Source organism: Phacochoerus africanus, chromosome 6, assembly GCF_016906955.1.
Source record: "Phacochoerus africanus isolate WHEZ1 chromosome 6, ROS_Pafr_v1, whole genome shotgun sequence".
In the NCBI taxonomy this organism is placed as follows: Eukaryota; Metazoa; Chordata; class Mammalia; order Artiodactyla; family Suidae; genus Phacochoerus; species Phacochoerus africanus.
This window is the reverse complement of record NC_062549.1, coordinates 111871237-111884107: the sequence shown is the minus strand read 5'-3', so window position 1 is coordinate 111884107 and position 12871 is coordinate 111871237. Positions and strand designations below refer to the sequence as shown.

At 42.6% G+C, this 12871-nt stretch overlaps 1 protein-coding gene across 1 annotated transcript; it reads right to left on the bottom strand.

Annotated features, from left to right (window-relative positions):
* Positions 1-7737: 7737 nt before the first annotated feature.
* Positions 7738-8642, bottom strand: LOC125128741 (small ubiquitin-related modifier 2-like). Its single transcript, XM_047782915.1, has 2 exons — positions 8551-8642; positions 7738-8101 (listed from the first exon to the last, which is right to left on the bottom strand). Exons 1-2 carry the CDS (start codon positions 8640-8642, stop codon positions 7738-7740), a joined length of 456 nt encoding a protein of 151 aa, XP_047638871.1.
* Positions 8643-12871: the final 4229 nt, after the last annotated feature.

Below are 12871 nucleotides of genomic sequence, written 5' to 3'. Positions count from 1 at the left end.
TCTACAAAATAAAGTTTAGGCTACTCAGCCTAGCATTTAAAGCCAGGTTCCGGCCACAATCTATATTTCCAAACTGGTTTTCTTCTACTCCTTTTCACAGCTACTTTTTCCTTTGTTATGACTCAGACTCTTCTCCCTAACTTCATGCTTTCCTGCCTCTCTCCCCTGGCCCAAGTCGGAAATGCCCTTCCTTCCTCCTCTGCATTTGCAGACCCTTCGCTTCCTTCAAGGCTCGAGGTCTAGCTTGATGCCACATCCTCCACAAAGCCTTCTCTTAATGTCTCAACTGGAAGTAATTGCTTCCTCTGAGGTACTCCGGTAGTTATGTAAACGCCTCCTTCTCGACTTTCTTCTATTTCATTTTCCCTACTCTCAACTCCTTGAGAAGACCGAGCTCTTATTGCTCTTGTGCCCTCAACTGGAGAGTTGCATACTGGTCAATTTAACAAACAAGAGTTGAAGAAATAATTATGTCTATATCCAATAAACAAGAGATATTTAGGGCAAATAAGAGTTTCATGTAAAAGATGTGATCTAATGCTCAGAAAAATACTGGACAGTTATTATTATAGCTAGACAGCTATAAAAAAAGAAAAAAAAGAACATTGGAAAGGAATATTTATACTTAGGTAATAGCGTAAAATAATCTTTGCTAAGAAATATCTCCTCCGGAGTTCCCGTCGTGGCTCAGTGGTTAACGAATCCGACTAGGAACCATGAGGTTGTGGGTTCGGTCCCTGCCCTTGCTCAGTGGGTTAACAATCCGGCGTTGCCGTGAGCTGTGGTGTAGGTTGCAGACGCGGCTCGGATCCGGATCCCGAGTTGCTGTGGCTCTGGTGTAGGCCGGTGGCTACAGCTCCGATTCAACCCCTAGCCTGGGAACCTCCATATGCCGCAGGAGCGGCCCAAGAAATAGCAACAACAACAACAACAACAAAAAGAGACAAAAAGACAAAAGACAAAAAAAAAAAGAAATATCTCCTCAAAGTATTTATTCTAATGGATACATTCTATTGCAAAACTCATACTCAGTTTTTAATGGAAAACATGCCTAATCCTTTCATTTCTACTTTCTTTATTATCAATACTAGCCATTGCTGCTGATTTGGTTCTAGGTAGTTGAAATAACATTTGAAATGCCAACAATTCATATTATACCAATGAATTAAAATTGAATTGAATTGAAGCACTATCAGTCTAAATATAAGCAAGCCCATCACCTGGTAATTTACTTCCTAAAAAACAAAGTCTGAGTCTGTAATTTTACTCTAAATTTTTAGATCACTTTTAAAACATCATCTAATTCATTTTTTTTCACACGTGGTCAGAAAAGAACTTAGTATATAGAGATATATAGTAATTTTTTTTTAATTAGTCCCCCACCACCACCACATATGGAGGTTCCCAGGGTAGGGGTCGAATCAGAGCTATGGCTGCCTGCTTACACTACAGCCACACCAACAGGGGATCCAAGCTGTGTTTGCAACCTACACCACAGCTCACAGCAACACCAGATCCCTGACCTACTGAGGGAGGCCAGGGATTGAACCCTCATCCTCATGGATACTAGTCTGATTCATTTCCATTGAGCCACAATGGGAACTCCAAGAAATACTAAATGTTGAGTGAGTGAGTCTACAAAATAAGATTGCTGTCAGTATTTGTCGACTAGTACCTCTGAGTGATAATGCTTGTACTCAGAAATCCAGCCAATAATGATGAGCTAGACAGAAGATAAATGCTTATATTTTTTGAGTTTAGTTGATATAATTTTAGAGCTGGAGATTTTAGAGATGATTTGCCTTCTCGTAATTGCTCTTTCCTCCATGTTCACGTGGTGCTTTTTGCATATATTTACTGAAGCACATGTATTAGCAACTATCCTTTAGCTTTTCTCCATGTTAACTCCTTGGAGGCAAAGACATTGTGATGACTCACCTTGGCCAGGTAGCCTGATGTGTGAGGGATTGTAGGCACTCAAATGCCTCCTGAGTGAGTGAGAGTCTAGACCTATGTCATCCAATACGGCAGCCATCAGCCACATGTAGCTGTTTAAGTTATTTAGTGTTAAAGAAAATTTAAAAGTCAATTCCTTAATCATACTGGCCATATGTCAAGTATTCACATGTAGCAAGTGACTACCATACTGAACAGAGCAGAGAATATTTTCATCATTGCAGAAAGTTCTATTGGACTGTGCTGGTCTAGACTAGTTCCCTCATTTGGCAGAACAAAATGAGCCCTGCTCAAAATTAAACCATGAGAAGCAGAACTGGGACTAAAACCTGGAACTCCTAAATTAGTGTTCATTGTTGTTAAGTCATAAATCTGGTTCACATCAGAAGTCCAGTTTTACATAGCCCTAACTTAGGATGAGTGATACTGTGGGAGCGTGGTCGTTATCATTTGATTACCACAAAAGCTATTTAATTGTTGCATTGTTAATTGATCAATTTGCATGTTTTATAGACAAAAATGTAACAGGTAAAAAATGTATAGAAGTTCCATAGCTCTGGTGTAAAAGGAGAAAATAGCATTATTTTAAAAATGCTTTCCGGAGTTCCCGTCCTGGCGCAGTGGTTAACGAATCCGACTAGGAACCATGAGGTTGCGGGTTCAGTCCCTGCCCTTGCTCAGTGGGTTAACGATCCGGCGTTGCCGTGAGCGGTGGTGTAGGTTGCAGACGCGGCTCGGATCCTGCGTTGCTGTGGCTCTGGCGTAGGCCGGTGGCTACAGCTCCAATTAGACCCCTAGCCTGGGAACCTCCATATGCCGCGGGAGCGGCCCAAGAAATGGCAAAAAAAATAAATAAATAAATAAAAATGCTTTCCAGGTGCCTAGCTAAACAAAATATTATAGTATTCTAGTCTTGTGCCAGTTTAACCAGAAAATATGTAGAACAGGTTCTGGTTTAATGGTTGTTTTTTGGTTTGGTTTCTTGAAAGCATTTCCTCTTTGGTTTACTGATGTATAAACATTATTTGGATCCAAATCAACAATTAATAAACTTTGGGCAGATTTGGGATTTAAGGCTGATTTGGTTTGAATACTTAAAAGATTTTCTCATCTGTTTTTGAGAGCATCCATAATTTCGAATATGCTCTTAGAGAATGAGCCTTATTTTCTAAAACTTTCATAACACATGTGTTTATGAAATCAGTATTTAGTGTTCTATGGAAGGAGAAATCCAGTACTGCCTGATGGAATAATTATAAAGCGGTGAGGAAATAATTAGACCATGGCCACCCTATCATTAGACTCTGAAGGAGACAAGGAAAGGAAGGACCAAATCAGAATTGAAGGATCCCCCAAAGGCTAACAGTCTAGGGCGCCTAGGCTAACACACTTGATCAGTGAAACAACCCTTCCTAATCCACGCTAGTGATGACCTGGCTGGAAAGGAGTTGTTAGGTAAACGCTGTGGTTTTTGATAGAAAAATGTACGATCTAGCTTTTTTTTTTTAGAATCACAATTTGCTTTCTTTCCATAGAAATTTGACAAAAGATAAAAAGAAGTAGTGATGAGATCATTTTAGAATTAAAGGACGCACCTCAGAAAGTAATCTGTTTCCCTCATTGAAAGTGTTTATCTTTCCATCAGGCAGACTAATACTCAAGACAATTACATGTCAGTACTTAGGTATCAGTAACATCCTTATTTAATCACAGAACCAAAAAAGAAAAATGTGTGTTTTTATTGCCATGTTTCCTTTGATGTAAAATTTAAAAAGATTTTGCTTGGCTGGGAATGTTATTGTTCAAACGCCTGTGTCATTCTCCTATAGTCATTCCTCAGCGATGCCAGTATAATTTGGTTTTAGGCAATGGAAAATTAAGGCAAATATTTACCACTCTTAGAATATATGCTTTAGCCAGCAACCCTGTGTAGTAGTGCATTCCCAAAATGAATAACATATAGAAAAAAGTCATGGATTCCAAATGTTTATTTGAATTATTATAATTACAAGGTTTCATATATGTATATTAAGCATAAAATTAGATCTTATACCTTTATTATTTTATTTTATTTTATTTGCTTTTTAGGGCCGTACCCACAGCATATGGAAGTTTCCAGGCTGGGGATCTAATCAGAGCTACCGTTGCTGGCCTATGCCACAGCTACAGCAATGCCAGATCTGGGCCACATCTGCAACCTACACCACAGCTCATGGCAACGCCAGATCCCTAACCCGCTGAGTGAGACCAGGGATCAAACCCACAACCTCATTATTCATTTCCGCTACACCACGATGGACACTCCAATCTTACAGCTTTAATATAACTACACAACAATATAAATTTACAAATTAAATGCCTCATGATATCCTAAACAAATGTTTCAAATTAACAACAATTTAGTAAAGTATTCATTCATTTAGCAAACATTTATTTGAGGATCTACTCTGTTCCAGGCACAGAGTATGTAATACCAGCTGGTACAATAAACACACCCTAAATTTCAGTGGTTTTAAAAGTTAAATGCTTAAGTGAAATAAGCCACTCACTAAAGGACAAATACTGTCTGAGTCCATTCATATAAAAAGTACCTAGACTAGGAGTTCCCACTGTGGCACAGAGGAAATGAATCCAACTAGGAATCGTGAGGTTGTGGGTTCCATCCCTGGCCTCGCTCAGTGGGTTAAGGATCTGGTGTTGCCATGAGCTGTGGTGTAGGTTGCAAATGTGGCTTGGATCTGGTGTTGCTGTGGCTGTGGTGTAGGCCGGCAGCTGTAGCTCCGACTTGACCCCTAGCCTGGGAACCTCCATATGCTGTGGGTGCAGCCCTAAAACGACAAAAGACCAAAAATATTAAATAAATAAAAATAAATTTAAAAAAATTTTTTTGACTACCTAGAATAGTCAAATTCACAGAAAGTTGAATGGTGGTGGCCAGGGAGGGGCTAGAAGGATGGGGGCTTGGGAAGATATTGTTTAATTGGGTAAAGAGTTTCAGTTTGGAACAATGGAAAAGTTCTGTAGATGAGTGGTGGTGATGGTTGTACAACACTGTGAATGTACTTCGTATCACTGAACTACACACTTAAAAATAGTTAAGACGGGAGTTCCCGTCGTGGCGCAGTGGTTAACAAATCCGACTGGGAACCATGAGGTTGCGGGTTCGATCCCTGCCCTTGCTCAGTGGGTTAACGATCCGGCGTTGCCGTGAGCTGTGGTGTAGGTTGCAGACACGGCTCAGATCCCGCGTTGCTGTGGCTGTGGTGTAGGCCGGCGGCTACAGCTCCAATTAGACCCCTAGCCTGGGAATCTCCATATGCCGCAGGAGCGGCCCAAGAAATAGCAAAAAAAAAAAGACAAAAAAAAAATGGTTAAGATGGTAAAAGTGGAGTTCCCACTGTGGATGGTGGGCTAAGGATCCAGCATTGCTGCTGCTGTAGTATAAGTCACAGCAGCAGCTCAGATTTGATCCCTGGCCTGGGAACTTCCATATGCCACGGTAAGACCAAGAAAAAAAAAAGAGAGATATTAAATGTTATGTTATATGTATTTTACCACAATTTTTTTAAAATATTTTCTTTAAAAATCGCATACAAAAAATTAAATGCTAATTTCCCACTCACATCACAGACCAATATCCTGATCAGTGGGTTTGGAAGAGTGAGTAAGGACTCTGCTATAAGCTGCTAATATAAAGACCTAGGCCGGAGTTCCCGTCGTGGCGCAGTGGTTAACGAATCCGACTAGGAACCATGAGGTTTCGGGCTCGATCCCTGCCCTTGCTCAGTGGGTTAACGATCCGGCGTTGCCGTGAGCTGTGGTGTAGGTTGCAGACGTGGCTCGGATCCCGCGTTGCTGTGGCTCTGGCGTAGGCCGGTGGCTACAGCTCCGATTCAACCCCTAGCCTGGGAACCTCCATATGCCGAGGGAGTGAAGAAATAGCGACAACAAAAAAGACAAAAGACAAAAAAAAAAAAAGACCTAGGCTGGTGGGGGCTTTCTCATCGTCAACACCTGGCTTTCAAGGCCATCTTAACATCAATATCCAGCCATCAGGTGGGAGAAGAATGAAAGCACCACACACAAGAGGTTATGGACCAGGCCTGAAAGATGCATGCATTTCATTGTCTGGAACTCAGTCTCGCAGTAGCATTTAATTGCCAGGGAGCCTGGAAAATTTACTCTGTGTACTCAGGAAGAAGAGAAAATGGATTTGGTGATAACTAGCACTCTATGCCATAGTCCTGCCATGTGGTCATAAAATATCCATTTCACCTTCTTCCCCAAATAATACACTCCCTCCCTCCCCAAGAGAGATCATTTAAAATCTCACCTGGTAACTTCATCAAGTTCAAAGTACAGGGTCCCCAGGTAGCTGCACAGGCTCCTCCATCAGGTCTGGATATAACTGCACATCATCTTGGGACCTAGTGATTCTCAACCAAGGGTGATTTTTGTCCCCCAGGAAACATTAGGTAAGGTCTGAAGACATTTTTTATTTTTATTTTTATTTTTATTTTTATTTTTTGGCTGCAGCATACGGTAGTTTGATGTCGGATCTCAGGTCCCAGATCGCAGATTGAACCCAGGCCACAGTGGTGAAAGTACCTAAGCACTCGGCCACCAGGGAACCCCAGAGCAAGGTCTGGAGACATTTTTGATTGTGACAATGGGGCAGGAGGAAGATGCTACTGGCATCGAGTGGGTAAAGGCCAGGGATTATTCAATGCATAGGACAGCCCCACCCTCCACCTCAAAAAATTGTCTGGTCCAACATGTCAATAAGGGCCAAGGATGGAAAACTCACAGTGACCTATGGACGAATGGCTTACCTTCCGCACACATACCTGGTAGAGAATGACAGAACAAACATCTTGCAATAAACACTTCCAGATGGGAAAAGGGACGAAGGGAGACACGGGCCCCTGAAAAGATGAAATTCTTCACGGAGGCGTTGTGATGGCCCTGAACTAGCGATGGAGGAAGTTCCTAGGCTAGACCCCATTTCTCCTTTCTACAAGGAACCTTTTCCTTGTGCGTCGTCTTCTGTGGTCACTGACTCCACCATCTGGACGTTTTTCCTCTAAGCCCACATATGACGTGGCTGTAGGGGATCATGACTTCCTTGGCGAGTCAGCTTTTAACATGGGCTCATGATTTCTTTCACAGTTTCGTCCCTTACAACCCGAAAGTCTCCTCATCTATTTGCCTCCAGTCAGCTCCATGCGCCAGCAACACTCAAGTTCCTTCCTACAGATAATTCTTTTTTTTTTTTTTTTAAACAAGGAGTTTATTTACACAACAAGACGCTTGACTTGAAGGGAAAATGATCTAGGATTCATTTCTTTTAGATTAAATTATCCCTACTTAAAGATGGATTGCCCTACATGTAACAGCTATGTACCAAAAAAGTTATCAAATTGTCCTTGGTTTTACAACGATAAATGAAGAACATTAAAATTCTCCAGTTGAACAAGATATGCAAGGATTTTTATGTTGTTCTTTTTTCTTTTTTTTTTTTTAAACAGTGACAGCAAAATGACTTGCTGGAATATAAAGATAAATGAATGAGCATGCCACTCATGGAGAAAGGGCGAATTTTCACAGAACCAGTATTTTTCCCCACCCCATCTCCATTTAGTTTAAAAAAAAATGCAATATGCTTGTGCACATACACCAGTCACTTTATGTGCAGTAAAGGAATGGGGAAGGGGGAAATGAAAGAATAGAGAAAACTACGCTGTGGTCGTCAGGATGGGGTAGAACCAAATTGCGGTTTTCTCATTGAGAATGTCTTCTTGGTCTGGAGCAACAGGATTCTGGAGTCAAGAAGCAGGTTCCCCTTTCGTAGACACCTCCTGTCTGCTGCTGGAACACAGCAATTGTGTCTTCGTCCTCCCTGTCCAACTGTGCAGGTGTGTCTGTTTCATTGATGGGCTGCCCGTCAAATCGGAATCTGATCTGCCTCATTGACAAACCCTGCGGTTCACAATAGGCTTTCATCCGTTTACTGAGGAGTGTATGCCTCTTAATCTTCAACCGCACCGCAGAACCATCCTGCCCCCCCACCTTCACATTAATATGATTGGTGTTCTCAGTCTTGACTCTTTCCTTGGGCTTTTCGTCGGAGTCTCCTCCGCTGCCGCTTCACAAAAGAGGTACCAGGTCCGCACCGAAGGAGCACACCTGCAGCACCAGGACCAGGAGCAGCAGCAGAAGGAGGCAGCAGCGATGGAGGAGGGAGGGGGAGCGCACGTCCTGCGCTCCCTCCCCCTGGAGAGAATTCTTGATCCTAATTTACGTCTTTGCTTTTTCACCCCGTACTTCTCTTCCTCTCAGTCTAAAAAGCTATCATACTTATTTAGCAATTAAAAAAAAAAAAGCTATCATACTTAAATGTGAAGGCCACACCCTAAATCTAATCTTTGCTGCGTGGCTGAGTTTTAATGGGCCCTTGCTGCTCAAAAGCTTTTTCAATCTTATTTCCTATTCTTGAAGTATAGAGCAATCGGCTTTTCCAATCCCTTGAGTCTCCAAATTGCTATACTCTCTATATTCCTCTTCAGTTATGCTTGCAAACCTGCTTATTATTGCATGAGCTCGCTCCACTCTTCTAATATCTTGCTAAAGGCAGCCAGTACACATAACTTACGAACCTTCCGTTTTCCAACGTCTCTGAGCGCCATGGGCTTTGTAGGCATCTTATTTGCCTTCTGAATTATCACAGACAACTCTTTCAGCAAATGTCTTGCATTGGGTTTCCATTTTCCAGCTCCTAACAATAGTCGTCCACTGCCTACCTGACTAGTTTTAGATTTCTATGAGATAGCATCTTACTTCTGTAACCATTTCTGAATTAAGGTATAGCTGGGTGTTGTGGCAGACCTCCCTCAAAAGGTCACAGTAAAAGTTTATTTCTTGGTCACATGACAGTTCAATGTAAATGGCCCTGGTTAGGGGGTGGGGGAATGAGGAAGTAACTCTGCCATACACACACACACACACACACACACACACACACACACACACACACACGCACACACACGCGCGCACACGCAAGAATAACATTTTACCATTTACAACAACATGGACAGACATTGAGGGCGTTATGCTAAGTGAAATAAATCAGACAAAGACATATACTGTATGATCTCATTTATATGTAGAACCTAAAAAAAAACCTCATAAATAAATAGAATAAATTGATAGTTGACAGAGGCAGGGGATAGAAGAATGGGTAAAATGGAAGCTCGAAAGGTACAAACTTCCACTTAAACAATAAATAAGTTCTAGGATGTATTGTACAATATGGTGACTAGAGTTAATAATACTGTATTGTATATTTGAAAATCGCTAAGAAAGCGGATCCTAAAATTTCTCATCACACACACACAATTTGTAACTATGTGATTGATGTTAACAAAACTTATCATGGTAATCATTTCACAATGTATACCCATTTCAAATCATTGTCATACATCTTGGACTAATACAATGCTGTATGTCCATTATATCTCAGTAAAACTTGGAGGAAACATTTATTGCAGATGTGAGCAGTTATTCTCCAGATGTTGACTCAGTGAGTTGGACTGCCTCAATCTTGTGGCTACTACAACTTAAGACGAGGTGCCCTCCACGACGCTTGCAGCAGGGAAGAGAAAGTCTAGAGAACTCCTCGAGGGCTTCTCAGTGTCTTATCCTGGAAATGATATATTACCTCTTCTCACATTTTATTGGCTAGAGCTAGTCACATGGCCCTGTTGAACTGCAAGGGGATCAGTAATGCAAACTCCCATATGCCAGAGAAGTAAAGAAGGACCAGATAAGGACCAGATATTACCAACATCTGGTCATATTTATCACAGATGATGTCTTGAATTCAACAGTCTGTTGACTTCTGCTCTACCAGCTCTTCCCAGGATTTCAGTAGCACTGGATGTCCTGACTGATAACCCTTTGTCTCAGGTTCCCACAGTGAACCTTGCCTGAACCAGGGCTGTGCTGGTAGCTTCCTGCCTCCTAAGCTCCATCTGTTCTCTACCCTTCTGTGCCTTACTCTGTGCCTCAGAGTCCATCCTCTATGACCTGCATCTTCCAGGTACCTTTGCCCTCTGACTTCCTCTGGTACTGGGATCATGGGAAGTACCCACAGGAGATCAAAAAGCAGGAGGTAAGAGAGGTCAGGATATTTGTTCCACCTCCTTTCAACTCCCCACCAGACTGTGGGTTCCTTCCTTTGCCCTCAGTTCTGTCAAGAGTCCTTTCATTAAAATTTCCTCATTTAAACTCTTTGAGTATGACGTCTGTTTCTTGCCTGGACTTTGATTCCTACATGGTGTTTAATAATCAAACAGAAGTCTAAAAAGGAATACTAGACTCTCTCCCTTCCTTCGGTTTTACTGAAGCTGGAAGCCTTTATGCACTTCAAATCTGAGTATATCATGCCTCTGTTTTAGAACTTCAGTGGCTCCCTATTACATCCCTGTCACCACCCCCACTCTAAGCTGCAGCCAGACTGAACCACTTTCAGTTCCTCCCATGACATGGTCACTCTTCCTCTGAGCCTTTGCAGATGCAGAACCTTCTTCCTGGAACCTGCTGCCCACCCCCACACTCACCATTCAAACACAGCTCAAATGTCACTTACCCCAGAAAGTCTTCCACAGCCCTACTTATGCCAGTATTCGCACAGCAGCCTCTATTCACCCACCATCATATATAGATAGACCTCAGTGTTACATTGTACCAGGACTTCCTGCTTACTTATTGTGTCCTCCAACAGATCATAAGATACAGAAGAGAGATTGCATCTCAGATCTCCAGGGCCTGGGATGGCCCGTGGCACATACTAGGCTCTGGATAAATCTCAGATATTTCCTGAGTGTCACTGGAAAAAGCCTGAACCCGCCTCCTTTAGCAACTGTCCTCTCTCTTCATTTACTGACAATAATCTGAAAAAATTATTTTTAGTCACCCATTCCTCGTTACTAACTTCCATTCACTTCTCAGACTGTTACCTGAAAACTGAGTCCCCTCTGGTTAGGTGCTGATCCAAAAGACACAAACAAGCCAAAGAGTGGGAGAAGGAAGGATGTGTTACTTGCAGCAAGTAAGAACACCAGGGATCTCTCCCAAAGCAAAGTCTCCCTGAACAGCAAAGTTGGGGAAGTTTTAAGCTAAGGGTATATGCATATTCGTGAAGGGTTTTGAACAAGGTAGAATTCAGCATAGAATGGGGGCAGAGGTGGACAGAGTCCAGGCTTTAGTTGAAGTCAACAGGGTCAACTCATCATTCCATCCTCCGCCTGAGGGCGGGGTGCCTTAGTTCCTGCAGAAATCAAAGACGTGCATCAGATTGCACTATGTATTCCTTGAGGAGGAACTAAGACTCTGCTTTATTGCTGAACTATTGTTTCCTGCCTGCTTTTTCTCTGTTCTACATCCCTCACTTCCCTTAAGATCATTCATTACTGAGACCTATTCAAAGGCAAGCACTGTAGCCAACATTTAGATCCCAAAATTGCTTAGGCCAAAAATGGCTTCTCTTATGTCAGAATAAAACATGCCTGGCTCTCTTTCTCCAGGGACACCCCCTACACACACTCCCTATTTGCTTACATAACCACTTTAATCTTACTTTGCCACCATCTTTTGTGGAGGCTTCTCTTGCCAAAACTACCGATAACCTTCCAGAACGTCAATTTAAGACCTTCTTTTCAGTCCCAATCCTCCAGGATTTCTCTGCAACAATGCAGACTCCCCTCCACCGCTCTCCTCCCCACTCCCTCTTTCTCTCTAATTGATCTGTCTGCAGATATATTATAAGCCCCTGTATGTCTTGCTCATTAGTATCTCTAGTCCCCAGTGCAGTGCCTGGCACACAGTAGGTCTTAAGTATGAATGTTAAATGATAAAAACTCTTTTTTGGAATTCTCTTGTGGTGCAGCAGGTGGAGGATTTGGCATTCTCACTGCAGGGGATTGCTGCTGTGGCAAGGGTTCCATTCCTGGCCCAGGAACTTCCATATGCTGCAGGTGCAGTGCAGTAAATACATATATACATACAAACAAAAACAAAACCCTCTTTCTTGACTTCCAGAGCATTTATCTTCCTTGATCTCTTCTCTCTGTTTGCTCTAAAGTGCCTTCACAAGCTTCTCTTCCTCATCTACTCATTAGATATTCTTCAGAGTAATTCATTTTTATCCACTCCTGGGGCTTTAGCCATCAGGGAATACTCTAATTCCCAAAGGCAAGTTTTCGGTCCTTACTCTTTTCCCTGATTCTCCTTATTCTCCTGGATGTCTCAGAGTTCAAATAAAGTCTCATTATCTCCTCCGTTCCCAACCTACCCTCCTCCTGCTTCCAAGGCAGTCAACAGAATTAACATCCATCTTGCTGTCCAAGTAACAAACCCCAGAGTCCCCTGTAACCCTGTCCACTGCCTTATCCCCTTGTCCTGAGGGCGAACCAGTTTTCTCCACTACCAAACCCGAGAACCCTAAACTCCTAAACTCTGCCCCTAGGTCTTTCCCTTCATTTCTCCCACCTGGAGCACCTTCCCTCCACCAACCCCTGACTCTGTTCCAAATTCCATTCATTCTTTGAAATTCAGAACACTGATTAACTTCAATTAATTGCTTCCTCTTCTGAGTTCCAGACAACCTGCTTCTTCATTCTAAGGAAACACACATGCTAGGTTTTGTTTTTTGGTGGGTTTTTTTGTGGGGCTTTTTTTGTTTTGTTTTGGTCTTTTTAGGGCTGCTTCCATGCTAGGGGTGGACTAGGCTCTGTAGCTGCTGGCCTATGCCACAGACACATCAACACTAGATCCCAGCCGCATCTGCGACCTCCACCACGGCTTACAGCAACGCAGGATCCTTAACCCACTGAGGGAGGCCAGGGATCAAACCTGT